This window comes from Oncorhynchus masou, unplaced genomic scaffold (genome assembly GCF_036934945.1).
Source record: "Oncorhynchus masou masou isolate Uvic2021 unplaced genomic scaffold, UVic_Omas_1.1 unplaced_scaffold_3015, whole genome shotgun sequence".
In the NCBI taxonomy this organism is placed as follows: Eukaryota; Metazoa; Chordata; class Actinopteri; order Salmoniformes; family Salmonidae; genus Oncorhynchus; species Oncorhynchus masou.
The window spans coordinates 6,413-23,796 of record NW_027009434.1 but is presented as its reverse complement, the minus strand read 5'-3'; the positions used below and the strand labels follow the sequence as shown (position 1 = coordinate 23,796).

Genomic DNA, 17,384 nt, shown 5'->3' with positions numbered 1-17,384 from the left:
ATACAACATAGTTGTATGTCTTCCCATACAGCATAATTATATGTCTTCCCATACAGCATAGTTGTATGTCTTCCCATACAGCATAATTATGTCTTCCCATACAGCATAATTATATGTCTTCCCATACAGCATAGTTGTATGTCTTCCCATACAACATAGTTGTATGTCTTCCCATACAACATAGTTGTATGTCTTCCCATACAACATAGTTGTATGTCTTCCCATACAGCATAATTATATGTCTTCCCATACAGCATAGTTGTATGTCTTCCCATACAGCATAATTATGTCTTCCCATACAGTACAGCATAGTTGTATGTCTTCCCATACAGCATAATTGTGTGTCTTCCCATACAGCATAATTATGTCTTCCCATACAGCATAGTTGTATGTCTTCCCATACAACATAGTTGTATGTCTTCCCATACAGCATAATTATGTCTTCCCATACAGTACAGCATAGTTGTATGTCTTCCCATACAGCATAGTTGTATGTCTTCCCATACAGCATAATTGTGTGTCTTCCCATACAGCATAGTTGTATGTCTTCCCATACAGCATAATTATGTCTTCCCATACAGCATAATTATGTCTTCCCATACAGCATAGTTGTATGTCTTCCCATACAGCATAGTTGCATGTCTTCCCATACAGCATAGTTGTATGTCTTCCCATACAGCATAGTTGTATGTCTTCCCATACAGCATAATTATATGTCTTCCCATACAGCATAATTATGTCTTCCCATACAGCATAATTATATGTCTTCCCATACAGCATAGTTGTATGTCTTCCCATACAGCATAATTATATGTCTTCCCATACAGCATAATTATGTCTTCCCATACAGCATAGTTGTATGTCTTCCCATACAGCATAGTTGTATGTCTTCCCATGCAGCATAATGTCAACCCATGTTGACACTGAGACTATGTTGTCTAGTCTATGCCTAATGAGGCCTGAACGACAGACAGACAGACAGATATCTACTGTATAACACAACACTGGTATGTGTTCAGCCCTTCGGGCAACGTTTTCTGTGGGCCCCAGTGTGTAGTGAGCTAATCAAACCACCTCTATAATATCCTGGGTGTTAACACCAAGCAGAGCCAACAGAGCCTGGAGAAATCTCTGCATCTATTCCACATGTATAATGCAGCAGCAGGAAATGGAATCCAGAGAGCAGAACAGCTCTTCAGTTGAGGCTGAACAGGCTGATTGGTCACTGGACTTAGTCTATGCCCCAAATGGGACCCTATTCCCTTTTATAGTGCACTACTTTTGACCAGAGTTCATAGATAGTAGTGCACTATATTGGGAATATGGTGCCATTTGTCACAGTGTCGCAAGGCAAGTGAATCCTATTCCCTATATACTAATATAATAATAATAATAATAATAATATATCCCATTTAGCAGACGCTTTTGTCCAAAGCGACTTACAAGTCGGCTGGGGCCACTACTTTTACATATGGGTGGCCCCAGCGGGAATCGAACCCACGACGCTTGGCGTTGCAAGCGCCATGCTCTACCGACTGAGCCACACAGGACCCATACTGTAGTGCATTACTTTTGACCAGAGTCCTATGGGAGCCTATTGGCCCAAAATAAGTGCACTAAATAGAGAATAGGGTGCTATTCAGGATGAGAGCTTAGTTCTGGGTCAGCTGCAAGAAGTGATACATCTCTGTGTTTTGCTGAGACTTTGGACAAGGTCTCACGAGAATCCCAATTAAGGAGCTAATGCTGAATATATTTCCATAAAACAGTTGGTAAACCAGGCATGTCTCGGCTTCTTGGCAAACACTCAATGTTTACGTCCAAAATGGCACCCTATTTCCGATGTAATGTACTACTTTGACCTGGGCCCGTCGTGCATTATGTAGGCTATAGGGTGCCATTTTGGACGCCCCCACGGCACGTCCGAAATTGTATTGATTATGAGGGATGCGGGGGATGGAACGGTTGCCTAGATTCTAGAATAAGGGCAGGGCATTGTAGCCTAGAGGTGTGTTGTTTTTCATGGCCGGTCGATGTTTTTATTGATAGACGCAGTGTGAATTGAAACATGGAGCGGGAGAGCGCCTGTTTTTAACAAAGGTTCAAATCAATAAAACACCCTTTAGCATTGACCAACTTATTAAATTAGTAAACAAAGAAAGTCCTACTTCTATTCTTGATACTGTGAGAAATTGATCCACAAACTAGGCCAATTGCTCCTGGACAAAGCCGTTATTGTGTTTTCTGGAACAACCCGATCCTCGCATAGACTCAGCACCATGGACAACTAAAGGAGAGGATATATTCAACGCCGCGAAATCCTGCCTTTGATCCCGATTCCATTGTGATTTCACAAGAGAAGGTGACCTGCTCTGACGTAATCAACAGCGCATGATTGTACAGCCTCAAACCTGTACGGACCGCAAAGCAGTTCTTTCCGATCTAAACCTAACAACGCGTTGCCCTTGGGAACATAAGGTCGGTAGACCTCGCGCTGAAGTACATTACCCCGTTGACCCAATTTATTCTGGGTCAGTCTTTGATGTCTTGTAGAGAAAAAACAACACATAGGCCTGCATGTGAAACGAACATAAAATTAGAAAGTACTGCAGTCAGTCGTGTGCGAATGTTTAATAACATAAATAGAGCGAATTCAATGTGTAGTATTCTAGCGGTGTATCTATCCTGCCATTCTAATGTTATGTGTGCATGCAGGTGAGTGCAGGCCTATATACATAAAAGCATGGATAATGAAAGGCTATACACTGTGACCTGAGGTCTGGATTAGTTCACAGGTGTGTGTGTGTGTGTGTGTGTGTGTGTGTGTGTGTGTGTGTGTGTGTGTGTGTGTGTGTGTGTGTGTGTGTGTGTAGCCATGTGTGTGTGTGTCATTGAACCCATGTGTGTGACACTGCCTCATGTAACCTGTTTCAGGTTTGTGAGGCTGGTGTTCTTCTCTCTGCTGCTACACTGTGCGTGGAGTGATAATCACTGGGAGTACTCCATGACAGTCACAGAGCCCACGCTGTGATATTATCACTGGGGAACCCATCTGCTGTGGCATCAGACACTGCCTCATGCTAACCTGTTATCACTGGGGAGTTCCATGGCGTCACTGAGCTGTGAGGCTGTGATCATTCTTCACTGGGAGACTCCATGACACGTCACTGAGCTGTGACGCTGTGATATTATCACTGGGGAGACTCCATGACACGTCACTGAGCTGTGACGCTGTGATATTATCACGGGGGAGACTCCATGACACTTCACTGAGCTGTGACGCTGTGATATTATCACGGGGGAGACTCCATGACACGTCACTGAGCTGTGACGCTGTGATATTATCACGGGGGAGACTCCATGACACGTCACTGAGCTGTGACGCTGTGATATTATCACGGGGGAGACTCCATGACACTTCACTGAGCTGTGACGCTGTGATATTATCACGGGGGAGACTCCATGACACGTCACTGAGCTGTGACGCTGTGATATTATCACGGGGAGACTCCATGACACGTCACTGAGCTGTGACGCTGTGATATTATCACTGGGGAGACTCCATGACACTTCACTGAGCTGTGACGCTTCAGGATATTATCACGGGGGAGACTCCATGACACGTCACTGAGCTGTGACGCTGTGATATTATCACGGGGGAGACTCCATGACACGTCACTGAGCTGTGACGCTGTGATATTATCACTGGGGAGACTCCATGACACGTCACTGAGCTGTGACGCTGTGATATTATCACGGGGAGACTCCATGACACGACTCCATGACACTGAGCTGTGACGCTGTGATATTATCACGGGGGAAACTCCATGACACGTCACTGAGCTGTGACGCTGTGATATTATCACGGGGGAGACTCCATGACACTTCACTGAGCTGTGACGCTGTAATATTATCACAGGGGAGACTCCATGACACTTCACTGAGCTGTGACGCTGTGATATTAGTAGCATCTTTCTGTATGGTACAGGTCCTGCTGAGAGCACAGACACAGAGATGAAGCCTGTCTGCTGCTCAGCCTAGACAGTGGATAGGGTGTCACTAACCCAGATCCTGTTGCGGACACTAACCTACTGCTGTTGACAACGCCATCGTCACTATGACCAGCCTAGGGATCCAGCAACGTCCCACTGACCACAGACAGATCGGGAGGAGTCCTTTACTCCTGTCTCACAAACAGAGGTCCTCCCTCCTCCCTGCCCCTCCTGGAAACGCCTGCACCAGGCTGGGGGCCGTATGCTGTCTCTGAGCCCCAGACAGACCCGCCGTTGCAGGGTGACTACTTCTCCCTCCTCCAGCGACTGAAAGAGGAGACTTACATGTACAAACAGAACAAGGATCTGAAACAGGTACAGAGCAGGATGCCATGGTCTAAGCAACAGCCTCACTCTCCACCTCTGGCCAGGTAAGAGAACAGTCTTATCCTCCTGCATGACTCCATTTTGTTTGCCAGTGCTCTACAGTATATTTGGTTATTGTACTGTCTGTGTTGTACATCATGTCTTGGTGCATTATGTACTGTCTGTGTTGTACATCATGTCTTGGTGCACTATGTACTGTCTGTGTTGTACATCATGTCTTGGTGCACTATGGGAACTACATGTACAGTGCCTTGCGAAAGTATTCGGCCCCCTTGAACTTTGCGACCTTTTGCCACATTTCAGGATTCAAACATAAAGATATAAAACTGTATTTTTTTGTGAAGAATCAACAACAAGTGGGACACAATCATGAAGTGGAACGACATTTATTGGATATTTCAAACTTTTTTAACAAATCAAAAACTGAAAAATTGGGGGTGCAAAATTATTCAGCCCCTTTACTTTCAGTGCAGCAAACTCTCTCCAGAAGTTCAGTGAGGATCTCTGAATGATCCAATGTTGACCTAAATGACTAATGATGATAAATACAATCCACCTGTGTGTAATCAAGTCTCCGTATAAACGCACCTGCACTGTGATAGTCTCAGAGGTCCGTTAAAAGCGCAGAGAGCATCATGTAAAGTGGCTGTTCCACTGGATGTCAGAAGGTGTATTCACCAATTTGTAAGTCGCTCTGGATAAGAGCGTCTGCTAAATGACTTAAATGTAAATGTAAAAGAACAAGGAACACACCAGGCAGGTCGAGATACTGTTGTGAAGAAGTTTAAAGCCGGATTTGGATACAAAAAAGATTTCCCAAGCTTTAAACATCCCAAGGAGCACTGTGCAAGCGATAATATTGAAATGGAAGGAGTATCAGACCACTGCAAATCTACCAAGACCTGGCCGTCCCTCTAAACTTTCAGCTCATACAAGGAGAAGACTGATCAGAGATGCAGCCAAGAGGCCCATGATCACTCTGGATGAACTGCAGAGATCTACAGCTGAGGTGGGAGACTCTGTCCATAGGACAACAATCAGTCGTATATTGCACAAATCTGGCCTTTATGGAAGAGTGGCAAGAAGAAAGCCATTTCTTAAAGATATCCATAAAAAGTGTCGTTTAAAAGTTTGCCACAAGCCACCTGGGAGACACACCAAACATGTGGAAAGAAGGTGCTCTGGTCAGATGAAACCAAAATTGAACTTTTTGGCAACAATGCAAAACGTTATGTTTTGGCGTAAAAGCAATACAGCTCATCACCATGAACACACCATCCCCACTGTCAAACATGGTGGTGGCAGCATCATGGTTTGGGCCTGCTTTTCTTCAGCAGGGACAGGGAAGATGGTTAAAATTGATGGGAAGATGGATGGAGCCAAATACAGGACCATTCTGGAAGAAAACCTGATGGAGTCTGCAAAAGACCTGAGACTGGGATGGAGATTTCTTCCAACAAGACAATGATCTGAAACATAAAGCAAAATCTACAATGGAATGGTTCAAAAATAAACATATCCAGGTGTTAGAATGGCCAAGTCAAAGTCCAGACCTGAATCCAATCGAGAATCTGTGGAAAGAACTGAAAACTGCTGTTCACAAATGCTCTCCATCCAACCTCACTGAGCTCGAGCTGTTTTGCAAGGAGGAATGGGAAAAAATGTCAGTCTCTCGCTGTGCAAAACTGATAGAGACATACCCCAAGCGACTTACAGCTGTAATCGCAGCAAAAGGTGGCGCACAAAGTATTAACTTAAAGGGGCTGAATAATTTTGCACGCCCAATTTTTCAGTTTTTGATTTGTTAAAAAAGTTTGAAATATCCAATAAATGTCGTTCCATTTCATGATTGTGTCCCACTTGTTGTTGATTCTTCACAAAAAATACAGTTTTATATCTTTATGTTTGAAGCCTGAAATGTGGCAAAAGGTCGCAAAGTTCAAGGGCGAATACTTTCGCAAGACACTGTAGCTTAGCTGATGGAAAGAAATCCTTTAGTCTGTCATAGACTTGATGGTCAGAGATGTTAGGAATCATGTCACATGGGAATGTTATGGTCACATCTGAACAGGAATGTCATTGGGAACCCTACATCCCATATGCCATCCTATTCCATTTACAGTCAACTACTTTGACCTGTCCAAATGGGGAATAGGGTAACATTAGGGATGACCTTGACTTGTTCCTCAGCAACAGGTTTAAATGTCCTCTTGCAGTCCTCTTCCCAGAGGCCCTAGCAGCAGAGTCCCACCACTTCCTGGAGTTCCCAGTAGCAGCAGCAGGGTTTTAGCGTCGGGTCGTACCCAGCGTGGACTGAGCCAGCACTCCAGCCACAGGATGGCGTCCTCCTCCCAGAAGACTAAACACACCCCTGCCATCATCAAGGGCCATCGCCACTTAAGCTACGGAGGATCCGTCCCACCTGAGTAAGATTATCATTAGGGCCATGACTTTTTAATGACGGAAACTTGACTTCTGATTTACTTGAACCCTTCTGAGTATCAAGCATTCAATAGCATTCAGAAAAGTATCTCTCAAAATAATATAAACATTTTTAAAAAACTATTCCAAGTGTGAGCCAAAGTCCTTGATTTCAAGTAATTGTGAGATTGTGGATGGCTTGAAAATGTACAAACCATTTTTCTCCTTTGAAATGTCAACATTCACCTACCAAGGGTATGTTGTATTTGTTGGAATGCGTTCCAAATGGCACCCTATTCCCTACACTGTGCACTCCTTTTGACCAGTAGTGCACTCTATAGGGAATAGGGTGCCATTTGAGAGGCAACTGAGGGTTCTTCTCCTTTAATGTCTTCACAGGAACATCACCATTCAACAGTTTTATGACCTTACACCTACCAAGAAAAGTAACGTCCGCCTCAACGACCAGCTGTAGGTTGCCTTTTACATATTATAAAGTGTGTCCCAAATGGCACCCTATTCCCGATATGGTGCACTATTGTTGACCAGGGCCCATATGGTTGTGGTCAAAAGTAGTGCACTATAAAGGGAAGAGGGTGCCATTTGGGATGAACTGCTATAGTTCATCACTGGCCCATGGCTGAAATCAGTTTTACACCAATATAATGTTCATATTGATTATCCTCTTATTTTACAAACATTTATTTTCAGTATACCAAAACCAACGGACATCAACATCGCGTAAGTACTCATTCTGTGATCTAGATCAGTTTCTCATTCTCAATTGTTACAGTACTACTGGAATATCCTTCAACCGCAGGGCTCTCCAACTCTGTTCCTGGAGAGCTACCCTCCTGTAGATTTTCACTCCAACCCTGTTCCTGAAGAGCTACCCTCCTGTAGGGTTTCCCTCCAACCCTGTTCCTGGAGAGCTACCCTCCTGTAGGTTATAACTCCAACCCTGTTCCTGGAGAGCTACCCTCCTGTAGGTTATAACTCCAACCATGTTCCTGGAGAGCTACCCTCCTGTAGGTTAACTCCAACCCTGTTCCTGAAGAGCTACCCTCCTGTAGGGTTTCCCTCCAACCCTGTTCCTGGAGAGATACCCTCCTGTAGGTTAACTCCAACCCTGTTCCTGAAGAGCTACCCTCCTGTAGGGTTTCCCTCCAACCCTGTTCCTGGAGAGCTACCCTCCTGTAGGTTAACTCCAACCCTGTTCCTGGAGAGCTACCCTCCTGTAGGTTCTCTCTCCAACCCTAATCTAGCACACCTGATTCTAATAATTAGCTGGTTGATAAGCTGAATCAGGTCAGTTACAACTGGGGTTGGAGTTAACCTACAGGAGGGTAACTCTCCAGGAACAGGGTTGGAGTTAAAACCTACAGGAGGGTAACTCTCCAGGAACAGGGTTGGAGTTAACCTACAGGAGGGTAACTCTCCAGGAACAGTGTTGGAGTGAAAACCTACAGGAGGGTAGCTCTCCAGGAACAGGGTTGGAGTTAAAACCTACAGGAGGGTAACTCTCCAGGAACAGGGTTTGTGTTAAAACCTACAGGAGGGTAGCTCTCCAGGAACAGTGTTGGAGTGAAAACCTACAGGAGGGTAGCTCTCCAGGAACAGGGTTGGAGTTAAAACCTACAGGAGGGTAGCTCTCCAGGAACAGGGTTTGAGATAAAACCTACAGGAGGGTAGCTCTCCAGGAACAGGGTTTGAGATAAAAACCTACAGGAGGGTAACTCTCCAGGAACAGGGTTGGAGTTAACCTACAGGAGGGTAACTCTCCAGGAACAGTGTTGGAGTGAAAACCTACAGGAGGGTAGCTCTCCAGGAACAGGGTTGGAGTTAAAACCTACAGGAGGGTAACTCTCCAGGAACAGGGTTTGTGTTAACACCTACAGGAGGGTAGCTCTCCAGGAACAGGGTTGGAGTTAAAACCTACAGGAGGGTAGCTCTCCAGGAACAGGGTTTGAGATAAAACCTACAGGAGGGTAGCTCTCCAGGAACAGGGTTTGAGATAAAAACCTACAGGAGGGTAGCTCTCCAGGAACAGGGTTGGAGATTAAACCTACAGGAGGGTAGCTCTCAGGAACAGGTTTGGAGATAAAACCTACAGGCCAGTAGCTCTCAGGAACAGGGTTGGAGACCCCAGTTCTACAGAAACAACTTATATACAGTTGATCTCTGCTTCCTTTATTGTTATGCCCTCCTCCTGAACAGTAAGATCATTATAAAATGTGTAGGATTAATATCCATCTTACTGCTTACTGTATAGGACATGTTGTCTCTGTCCTTTATTGCTCTGCCCTCCCAACAGAGAGGGGAGAAAGGAGGACAGTTTATAGTGCTAATATCATTTACATTGACTGCTTCAATACAGTTGTAATGGCTGTCCTTCCTTCACTGCTATACCCTCCCTCCCGACAGAGAGATAATGATAGAGTTGTAATGCTTGTCCTCCCTTCACTGCTTTGCCCTCCCTCCCTACAGAGAGATAATGATACAGTTGTAATGCCTGTCCTTCCTTCACTGCTTTGCCCTCCCTCCCTCCCTCCCTCCCTCCCTACAGAGAGATAATGATACAGTTGTAATGCCTGTCCTTCCTTCACTGCTATGCCCTCCCTCCTTACAGAGATATAATGATACAGTTGTAATGGCTGTCCTTCCTTCACTGCTTTGCCCTCCCTCCCTACAGAGAGATAATGATACAGTTGTAATGCCTGTCCTTACATCACTGCTATGCCCTCCCTCCCTACAGAGAGATAATGATACAGTTGTAATGGCTGTCCTTCCTTCACTGCTATGCCCTCCCTACAGAGAGATAATGATACAGTTGTAATGGCTGTCCTTCCTTCACTGCTATGCCCTCCCTCCCTACAGGGAGATAATGATACAGTTTTAATGGCTGTCCTTCCTTCACTGCTTTGCCCTCCCTCCCTACAGAGAGATAATGATACAGGTGTAATGGCTGTCTTTCCTTCACTGCTATGCCCTCCCTCCCTCCCTACAGAGAGATAATGATACAGTTGTAATGGCTGTCCTTCCTTCACTGCTATGCCCTCCCTCCCTCCCTACAGAGAGATAATGATACAGTTGTAATGGCTGTCCTTCCTTCACTGCTTTGCCCTCCCTCCCTACAGAGAGATAATGATACAGTTGTAATGGCTGTCTTTCCTTCACTGCTATGCCCTCCCCTCCCTCCCTACAGAGAGATAATGATACAGTTGTAATGGCTGTCCTTCCTTCACTGCTATGCCCTCCCTCCCTCCCTCCCTACAGAGAGATAATGATACAGTTGTAATGGCTGTCCTTCCTTCACTGCTTTGCCCTCCTCCCTACAGAGAGATAATGATACAGTTGTAATGGCTTTTCCTTCACTGCTATGCCCTGCCTCCCTCCCTACAGAGAGATAATGATACAGTTGTAATGGCTGTCCTTCCTTCACTGCTTTGCCCCTCCTCCATACAGAGATAACGATACAGTTGTAATGGCTGTCCTTCCTTCACTGCTATGCCCTCCTCCCTCCCTACAGAGAGATAATGATACAGTTGTAATGGCTGTCCTTCGTTCACTGCTATGCCCTCCCTCCCTACAGAGAGATAATGATACAGTTGTAATGCCTGTCCTTCCTTCACTGCTATGCCCTCCCTCCTTACAGAGATATAATGATACAGTTGTAATGGCTGTCCTTCCTTCACTGCTTTGCCTCCCTCCCTACAGAGAGATAATGATACAGTTGTAATGGCTGTCCTTCCTTCACTGCTATGCCTCCTCCCTACAGAGCGATAATGATACAGTTGTAATGGCTGTCCTTCCTTCACTGCTATGCCCTCCCTACAGAGAGATAATGATACAGTTGTAATGGCTGTCCTTCCTTCACTACTATGCCCTCCCTCCCTACAGAGAGATAATGATACAGTTGTAATGGCTGTCCTTCCTTCACTGCTATGCCCTCCCTCCCTACAGGGAGATAATGATACAGTTTTAATGGCTGTCCTTCCTTCACTGCTTTGCCCTCCCTCCCTACAGAGAGATAATGATACAGGTGTAATGACTGTCTTTCCTTCACTGCTATGCCCTCCCTCCCTCCCTACAGAGAGATAATGATACAGTTGTAATGGCTGTCCTTCCTTCACTGCTATGCCCTCCCTCCCTCCCTACAGAGAGATAATGATACAGTTGTAATGGCTGTCCTTCCTTCACTGCTTTGCCCTCCCTCCCTACAGAGAGATAATGATACAGTTGTAATGGCTGTCTTTCCTTCACTGCTATGCCCTCCCTCCCTCCCTACAGAGAGATAATGATACAGTTGTAATGGCTGTCCTTCCTTCACTGCTATGCCCTCCCTCCCTCCCTACAGAGAGATAATGATACAGTTGTAATGGCTGTCCTTCCTTCACTGCTTTGCCCTCCCTCCCTACAGAGAGATAATGATACAGTTGTAATGGCTGTCCTTCCTTCACTGCTATGCCCTCCCTCCATACAGAGAGATAATGATACAGTTGTAATGGCTGTCCTTCCTTCACTGCTTTGCCGTCCCTCCATACAGAGAGATAACGATACAGTTGTAATGGCTGTCCTTCCTTCACTGCTATGCCCTCCCTCCCTACAGAGAGATAATGATACAGTTGTAATGGCTGTCCTTCCTTCACTGCTATGCCCTCCCTCCCTCCCTACAGAGAGATAATGATACAGTTGTAATGGCTGTCCTTCCTTCACTGCTATGCCCTCCCTCCATACAGAGAGATAACGATACAGTTGTAATGGCTGTCCCTCACTGCTATGCCCCCTCCCTACAGAGAGATAATGATACAGTTGTAATGGCTGTCCTTCCTTCACTGCTATGCCCACCCTCCCTCCCTACAGAGAGATAATGATACAGTTGTAATGGCTGTCCTTCGTTCACTGCTATGCCCTCCCTCCCTACAGAGAGATAATGATACAGTTGTAATGCCTGTCCTTCCTTCACTGCTATGCCCTCCCTCCTTACAGAGATATAATGATACAGTTGTAATGGCTGTCCTTCCTTCACTGCTTTGCCCTCCCTCCCTACAGAGAGATAATGATACAGTTGTAATGGCTGTCCTTCCTTCACTGCTATGCCCTCCCTCCCTACAGAGCGATAATGATACAGTTGTAATGGCTGTCCTTCCTTCACTGCTATGCCCTCCCTACAGAGAGATAATGATACAGTTGTAATGGCTGTCCTTCCTTCACTACTATGCCCTCCCTCCCTACAGAGAGATAATGATACAGTTGTAATGGCTGTCCTTCCTTCACTGCTATGCCCTCCCTCCCTACAGGGAGATAATGATACAGTTTTAATGGCTGTCCTTCCTTCACTGCTTTGCCCTCCCTCCCTACAGAGAGATAATGATACAGGTGTAATGGCTGTCTTTCCTTCACTGCTATGCCTCCCTCCCTCCCTACAGAGAGATAATGATACAGTTGTAATGGCTGTCCTTCCTTCACTGCTATTCCCTCCCTACAGAGAGATAATGATACAGTTGTAATGGCTGTCCTTCCTTCACTGCTTTGCCCTCCCTCCCTACAGAGAGATAATGATACAGTTGTAATGGCTGTCTTTCCTTCACTGCTATGCCCCTCCCTCCCTACAGAGAGATAATGATACAGTTGTAATGGCTGTCCTTCCTTCACTGCTATGCCCTCCCTCCCTCCCTACAGAGAGATAATGATACAGTTGTAATGGCTGTCCTTCCTTCACTGCTTTGCCCTCCCTCCCTACAGAGAGATAATGATACAGTTGTAATGGCTCTTTCCTTCACTGCTATGCCCTGCCTCCCTCCCTACAGAGAGATAATGATACAGTTGTAATGGCTGTCCTTCCTTCACTGCTATGCCCTCCCTCCCTACAGAGAGATAATGATACAGTTGTAATGGCTGTCCTTCCTTCACTGCTTTGCCCTCCCTCCATACAGAGAGATAATGATACAGTTGTAATGGCTGTCCTTCCTTCACTGCTTTGCCCTCCCTCCCTCCCTACAGAGAGATAATGATACAGTTGTAATGGCTGTCCTTCCTTCACTGCTATGCCCTCCCTCCCTACAGAGAGATAATGGTACAGTTGTAATGGCTGTCCTTCCTTCACTGCTTTGCCCTCCCTCCATACAGAGAGATAATGCTACAGTTGTAATGGCTGTCCTTCCTTCACTGCTATGCCCTCCCTCCCTACAGAGAGATAATGATACAGTTGTAATGGCTGTCCTTCCTTCACTGCTTTGCCCTCCCTCCATACAGAGAGATAATGATACAGTTGTAATGGCTGTCCTTCATTCACTGCTATGCCCTCCCTCCCTACAGAGAGATAATGATACAGTTGTAATAGCTGTCCTTCCTTCACTGCTTTGCCCTCCCCCTCCCTCCCTCCCTCCCTCCCTCCCTCCCTCCCTCCCTCCCTCCCTCCCTCCCTCCCTACAGAGAGATAATGATACAGTTGTAATGGCTGTCCTTCCTTCACTGCTTTGCCCTCCCTCCCTACAGAGAGATAATGATACATTTGTAATGGCTCTTTCCTTCACTGCTATGCCCTCCCTCCCTCCCTACAGAGAGATAATGATACAGTTGTAATGGCTGTCCTTCCTTCACTGCTATGCCCACCCTCCCTCCCTACAGAGAGATAATGATACAGTTGTAATGGCTGTCCTTCGTTCACTGCTATGCCCTCCCTCCCTACAGAGAGATAATGATAAAGGTTCCAATTCCAAAAGAACATCCGTATCAGGCCCACATCTCCCGCTTCGCCCTGTTCCCAACGTTCCGCTCACCAGACGACCCCGACACAGGCGTGAGAGCTGCGTCCCTACGACCCCTGAACCCCCTCATCCCGTCCTCTGCTCCAGAGATCACCGTGCTGAGAAAGACAAAAGGTGTTGTGCGTGTGTGCTTGTGCGTGTGTGTGCAAACTGCATGTGTGTCTGTATGTGTGTATGTGTATGTGTGTGTGTGTGTGTGTGTATGTGTGTGTGTGTGTGTGTGTGTGTGTGTGTGTGTGTGTGTGTCTGCGTGCTTGCCCGTATAAGGTTGCACACACAAGCACAAGCCTCATTCCCAGATGAAGTGTCTTGTCTTCAATCCCAGGAGGTCCTTATCGTCATGAGGTACTGGAGGCACCCATGACAACCAGGAAGAAAACCATCTCATGGCCAGGACAACATGGCTTCCTGGATGTGAGTAACTACAGTACAGTCATTTAGCTAAGTCAGGTTTCCCTCTCACTGTACACAGAAACATGTGTGTCCCAAAATAGCACTCTATTCCCCATAGAGTGCACTGCATAGGGTATCGGGTGTTATTTGGGAGGCAGAATATGATCCTTAATGTTATATTTCATCTCATCTGACCAGTGAAGCCCAATAAATGAATGTTCTCACTGAAGTGGATGACTAGGGATTTGTTCTAAATGGTACCCTATTCCAGGGCCCTGCTCAGAAGTAGTGCACTTTTAAGGGAATAGGGTGCCATTCAGGAAACAACCTAAGGAAGAAGGTCACATGCACACTCCATCTGTTCCCGACACCTGTGTCCTGTCTCACCTTTCTCTTTGTCTCTCTCTCAGCACCCCAAGCCAGTTAAGGGCGAGGCCCAGACCCAGGTATTCTACCCCAAGTCCCAGAAGACAGTGTTTCCCAACCCCACATTGCGTGACTGGGACGTCACGCTGTCTGAACGAACAGCCAACATGCTCCGCAACGTGGAGAAGTCCCACTGGGTCACCTCCTACCAGTTTCACTACACAGGTACAGAGAGCAGAGCCCTGAACACACAGGCTGTATCCCAACAGGCTTCCTATTCCCTATGTAGTCCATACGGTTCTGGTCAAAAGATGTGTCCTCTATAGGGGATAGGGTGCCATTTGAGACGCTACGAGAGACATGGAGTAATACCCAGACTAGTTGGACCAGGGAACTGGCGGCCCACGGATCAATTTAACAATTATTATTGTACAATAATAATAATAAGAGTTAGAATAGTAGAATACACAAGGTGCAAGTTTTGACATTTGGTTGTGGATCAGCAGTTTTTCTACAGTCACTCAATTAGCCCCATGTCCACTACCATTGTTTAGATTGGTTAGTTAGTCTCGCCAGCTATCTAAACGTGTAGTAATCATGGTTGAATTACCGACCGGGGGCCCCATTGATTTGGTTAGTCACTCTCACTCAGATATCATATTCAAAATAGCAAGCATGTCATATGTTTTTACTCCAGGCACTGGGTCTACTAATCCCTGGAGGTTGGATGACTACCATGAGAACACCGTTGACATGATCACTGGGAAGATGACTCCCTACACAACACAGCTGGTACCTACAGTAACACATGAATCACCTGAATATACAGTGCAGTTGTAATATTCCTACATTTAACTGCTTCGCTAGAATATCACATTATTAGCCTCCAAACCTTCTTTAACTTCCCCAACTACCATAGAAATAGTTTTAGACTGCTTAAACAAACAGTTTTTCTTCAGTATCACTTTACTCTGATGACTGAACGAGACAAACCTCCTAACAAAGCAGTGCTCGTCTCTCTCAGAGGGAGCGATCCCACCCCGTCCTGCTGCCCCCTAAACCACGAGACGGGCGCAAGGCCAGAATACGCCAGGGCCGTCATATGGTGGAGAGCACCTACCACCCTCCTGTCACTGCCCCAGCAGCAGAGTCCCACAGCACAGACCAGACTTCCACACAGAATCACCCTGCTGGGCCTCTGGGAACTATGTCTGGTCACCAAAGTCATCGGGAGATAAAGGGGAACCCTTCTACTCAGGACGGCCATCCCAACAACAGCCACGGCCACTCAGAGCTCAGTCTAGCCAGGCCTGGGGCTGGAGATGTGTCTGGGCTGGAACCTGCTCAGGTGTCTGGCTATGTGTTCCCTGGTCACCACCTTCAAGATCAAGGCTCCGGGTGTGAGAGGTGTGGGGAGGAGAGGTGTGGGGAGGAGAGGTGTGGGGAGGAGAGGTGTGGGGAGGAGAGGTGTGAGTGCCAGGTCAAGGAGGTCAGAGAAGGGCTCCATCACCCAGGGCCAGGGGCATCAGACCCCCAGCAGAGCAGCCAGGCTCCCAGAGCCTCTCTGGAGAAGGTCACAGACACAGAGAGCTCTCTGGCCTTGTACAGCCGCCAGCTGCCCCATTCTCCCCTGAATGAGACCACAGAGGTCACCAAAGAGAATAACACCCAGAGAGAGGTATGGTACGAGGACGTTCCTCGCAGCAAGAAGCAGAGCTACACAGCATCAGGGGGTAACCTGTTCAGCCTGAGCCAGCCAGCTCCAGCATTGGCTACTAACAACACAGGGGCGGCATATGAATCTGAGACGGAGCTGTCTGCTGCTGATCTGGTCTCTCCCAACATCCGTAACTGGCGTTCTGGCGGGAATTTAGTTCTGGGTTCTGAGATGACTGTCAATCAGACCCTTGAAGAACAGGATCGGGAGTGGCAGAACAGAGAGATCCCCATCCCACGCAGTATCTCCAACCCCTGTATCCAACCCCGTCCACATGCCCTGCCTTCCACCCACCCAGGGGAGAGGGGCCGGTGCCAGCTGGCCCTGTTGGAGCTCCAGGACTCCTTCAGTAAGTCGGAGGCCCATCATCTCTTCCACAGCTCCCTCCAGGGGGGCGCGGTCAACCTGCAGGACAATGTACACACCGGGAGAAAGCACCGCTTCTACGGATTCAACTCCTTCTATTTCCACAACTGAGCACTGCATTGTAGACCTACCACTATGCCCACAGTCTGTAGGGAGTGGAAGACATCAGAGGGCTTAGTGAGTTGAATGGGTCTACGGTCTACAACGTTATCTCTTCATGATGGGAAATCCAACCATATACTGTTGCTTACTCAAAGCTACTGACACGGTTTGCTTATGATGTCTGTCTTATCATGTCTGTCTTATCATGTCTGTCTTATCATGTCTGTCTTATCATGTCTGTCTGTCTTATCATGTCTGTCTTATCATGTCTGTCTGATGTCTGTCTGATGTCTGTCTTATCATGTCTGTCTTATCATGTCTGTCTTATGTCTGTCTTATCATGTCTGTCTTATCATGTCTGTCTTATCATGTCTGTCTGTCTTATCATGTCTGTCTTATCATGTCTGTCTTATCATGTCTGTCTGTCTTATCATGTCTGTCTGATGTCTGTCTGATGTCTGTCTTATCATGTCTGTCTTATCATGTCTGTCTTATCATGTCTGTCTTATCATGTCTGTCTGATGTCTCTTATGATGTCTATCTTTCCATGTGCAGATGGTTCTAATAAAATCATCCAGAAGTAGTTTACATGCTTTGAGTGTATATATGCGGCACTATACATGACACAACGACAGATGGGATGACTGATGAACACATGAAAGGGACACATTTGTGGTCCGTTAAAAAAGCGTAAAGAAGTCTACAGATGACTAATAATACAGGTGGACCAAGGAGTCCACCTCAGACAATATACTGATGTGCATGTAGCCAGATACAGAGTCCAGATACAGAGTCCAGATACAGAGTCCAGTTACAGAGTCCAGTTACAGAGTCCAGATACAGAGTCCAGATACAGAGTCCAGATACAGA

General features: G+C 46.6%; 1 protein-coding gene across 1 annotated transcript; it reads left to right on the top strand.

The window, feature by feature from the left end:
* Positions 1–4,269: 4,269 nt before the first annotated feature.
* Positions 4,270–17,086, top strand: LOC135534108 (uncharacterized). The gene is made up of 9 exons (XM_064961244.1): positions 4,270–4,423; positions 6,596–6,805; positions 7,200–7,271; positions 7,512–7,541; positions 13,494–13,684; positions 13,896–13,984; positions 14,374–14,554; positions 15,027–15,121; positions 15,354–17,086. The coding sequence occupies exons 1-9, from the start codon at positions 4,338–4,340 to the stop codon at positions 16,521–16,523; spliced, it is 2,124 nt and encodes a 707-aa protein (XP_064817316.1). The 5' UTR covers positions 4,270–4,337; the 3' UTR covers positions 16,524–17,086.
* The last annotated feature ends 298 nt before the right edge of the window (positions 17,087–17,384 follow it).

Coding starts and splice junctions, on each gene's coding strand:
- LOC135534108 (XM_064961244.1), top strand. CDS start 4,338: ATGTACAAACAGAACAAGGATCTGAAACAGGTACAGAGCAGGATGCCA. Junction 13,985..14,373: donor GACAACATGGCTTCCTGGAT/GTGAGTAACTAC, acceptor TCTCTCTCTCAG/CACCCCAAGCCAGTTAAGGG. Junction 15,122..15,353: donor CTCCCTACACAACACAGCTG/GTACCTACAGTA, acceptor CGTCTCTCTCAG/AGGGAGCGATCCCACCCCGT.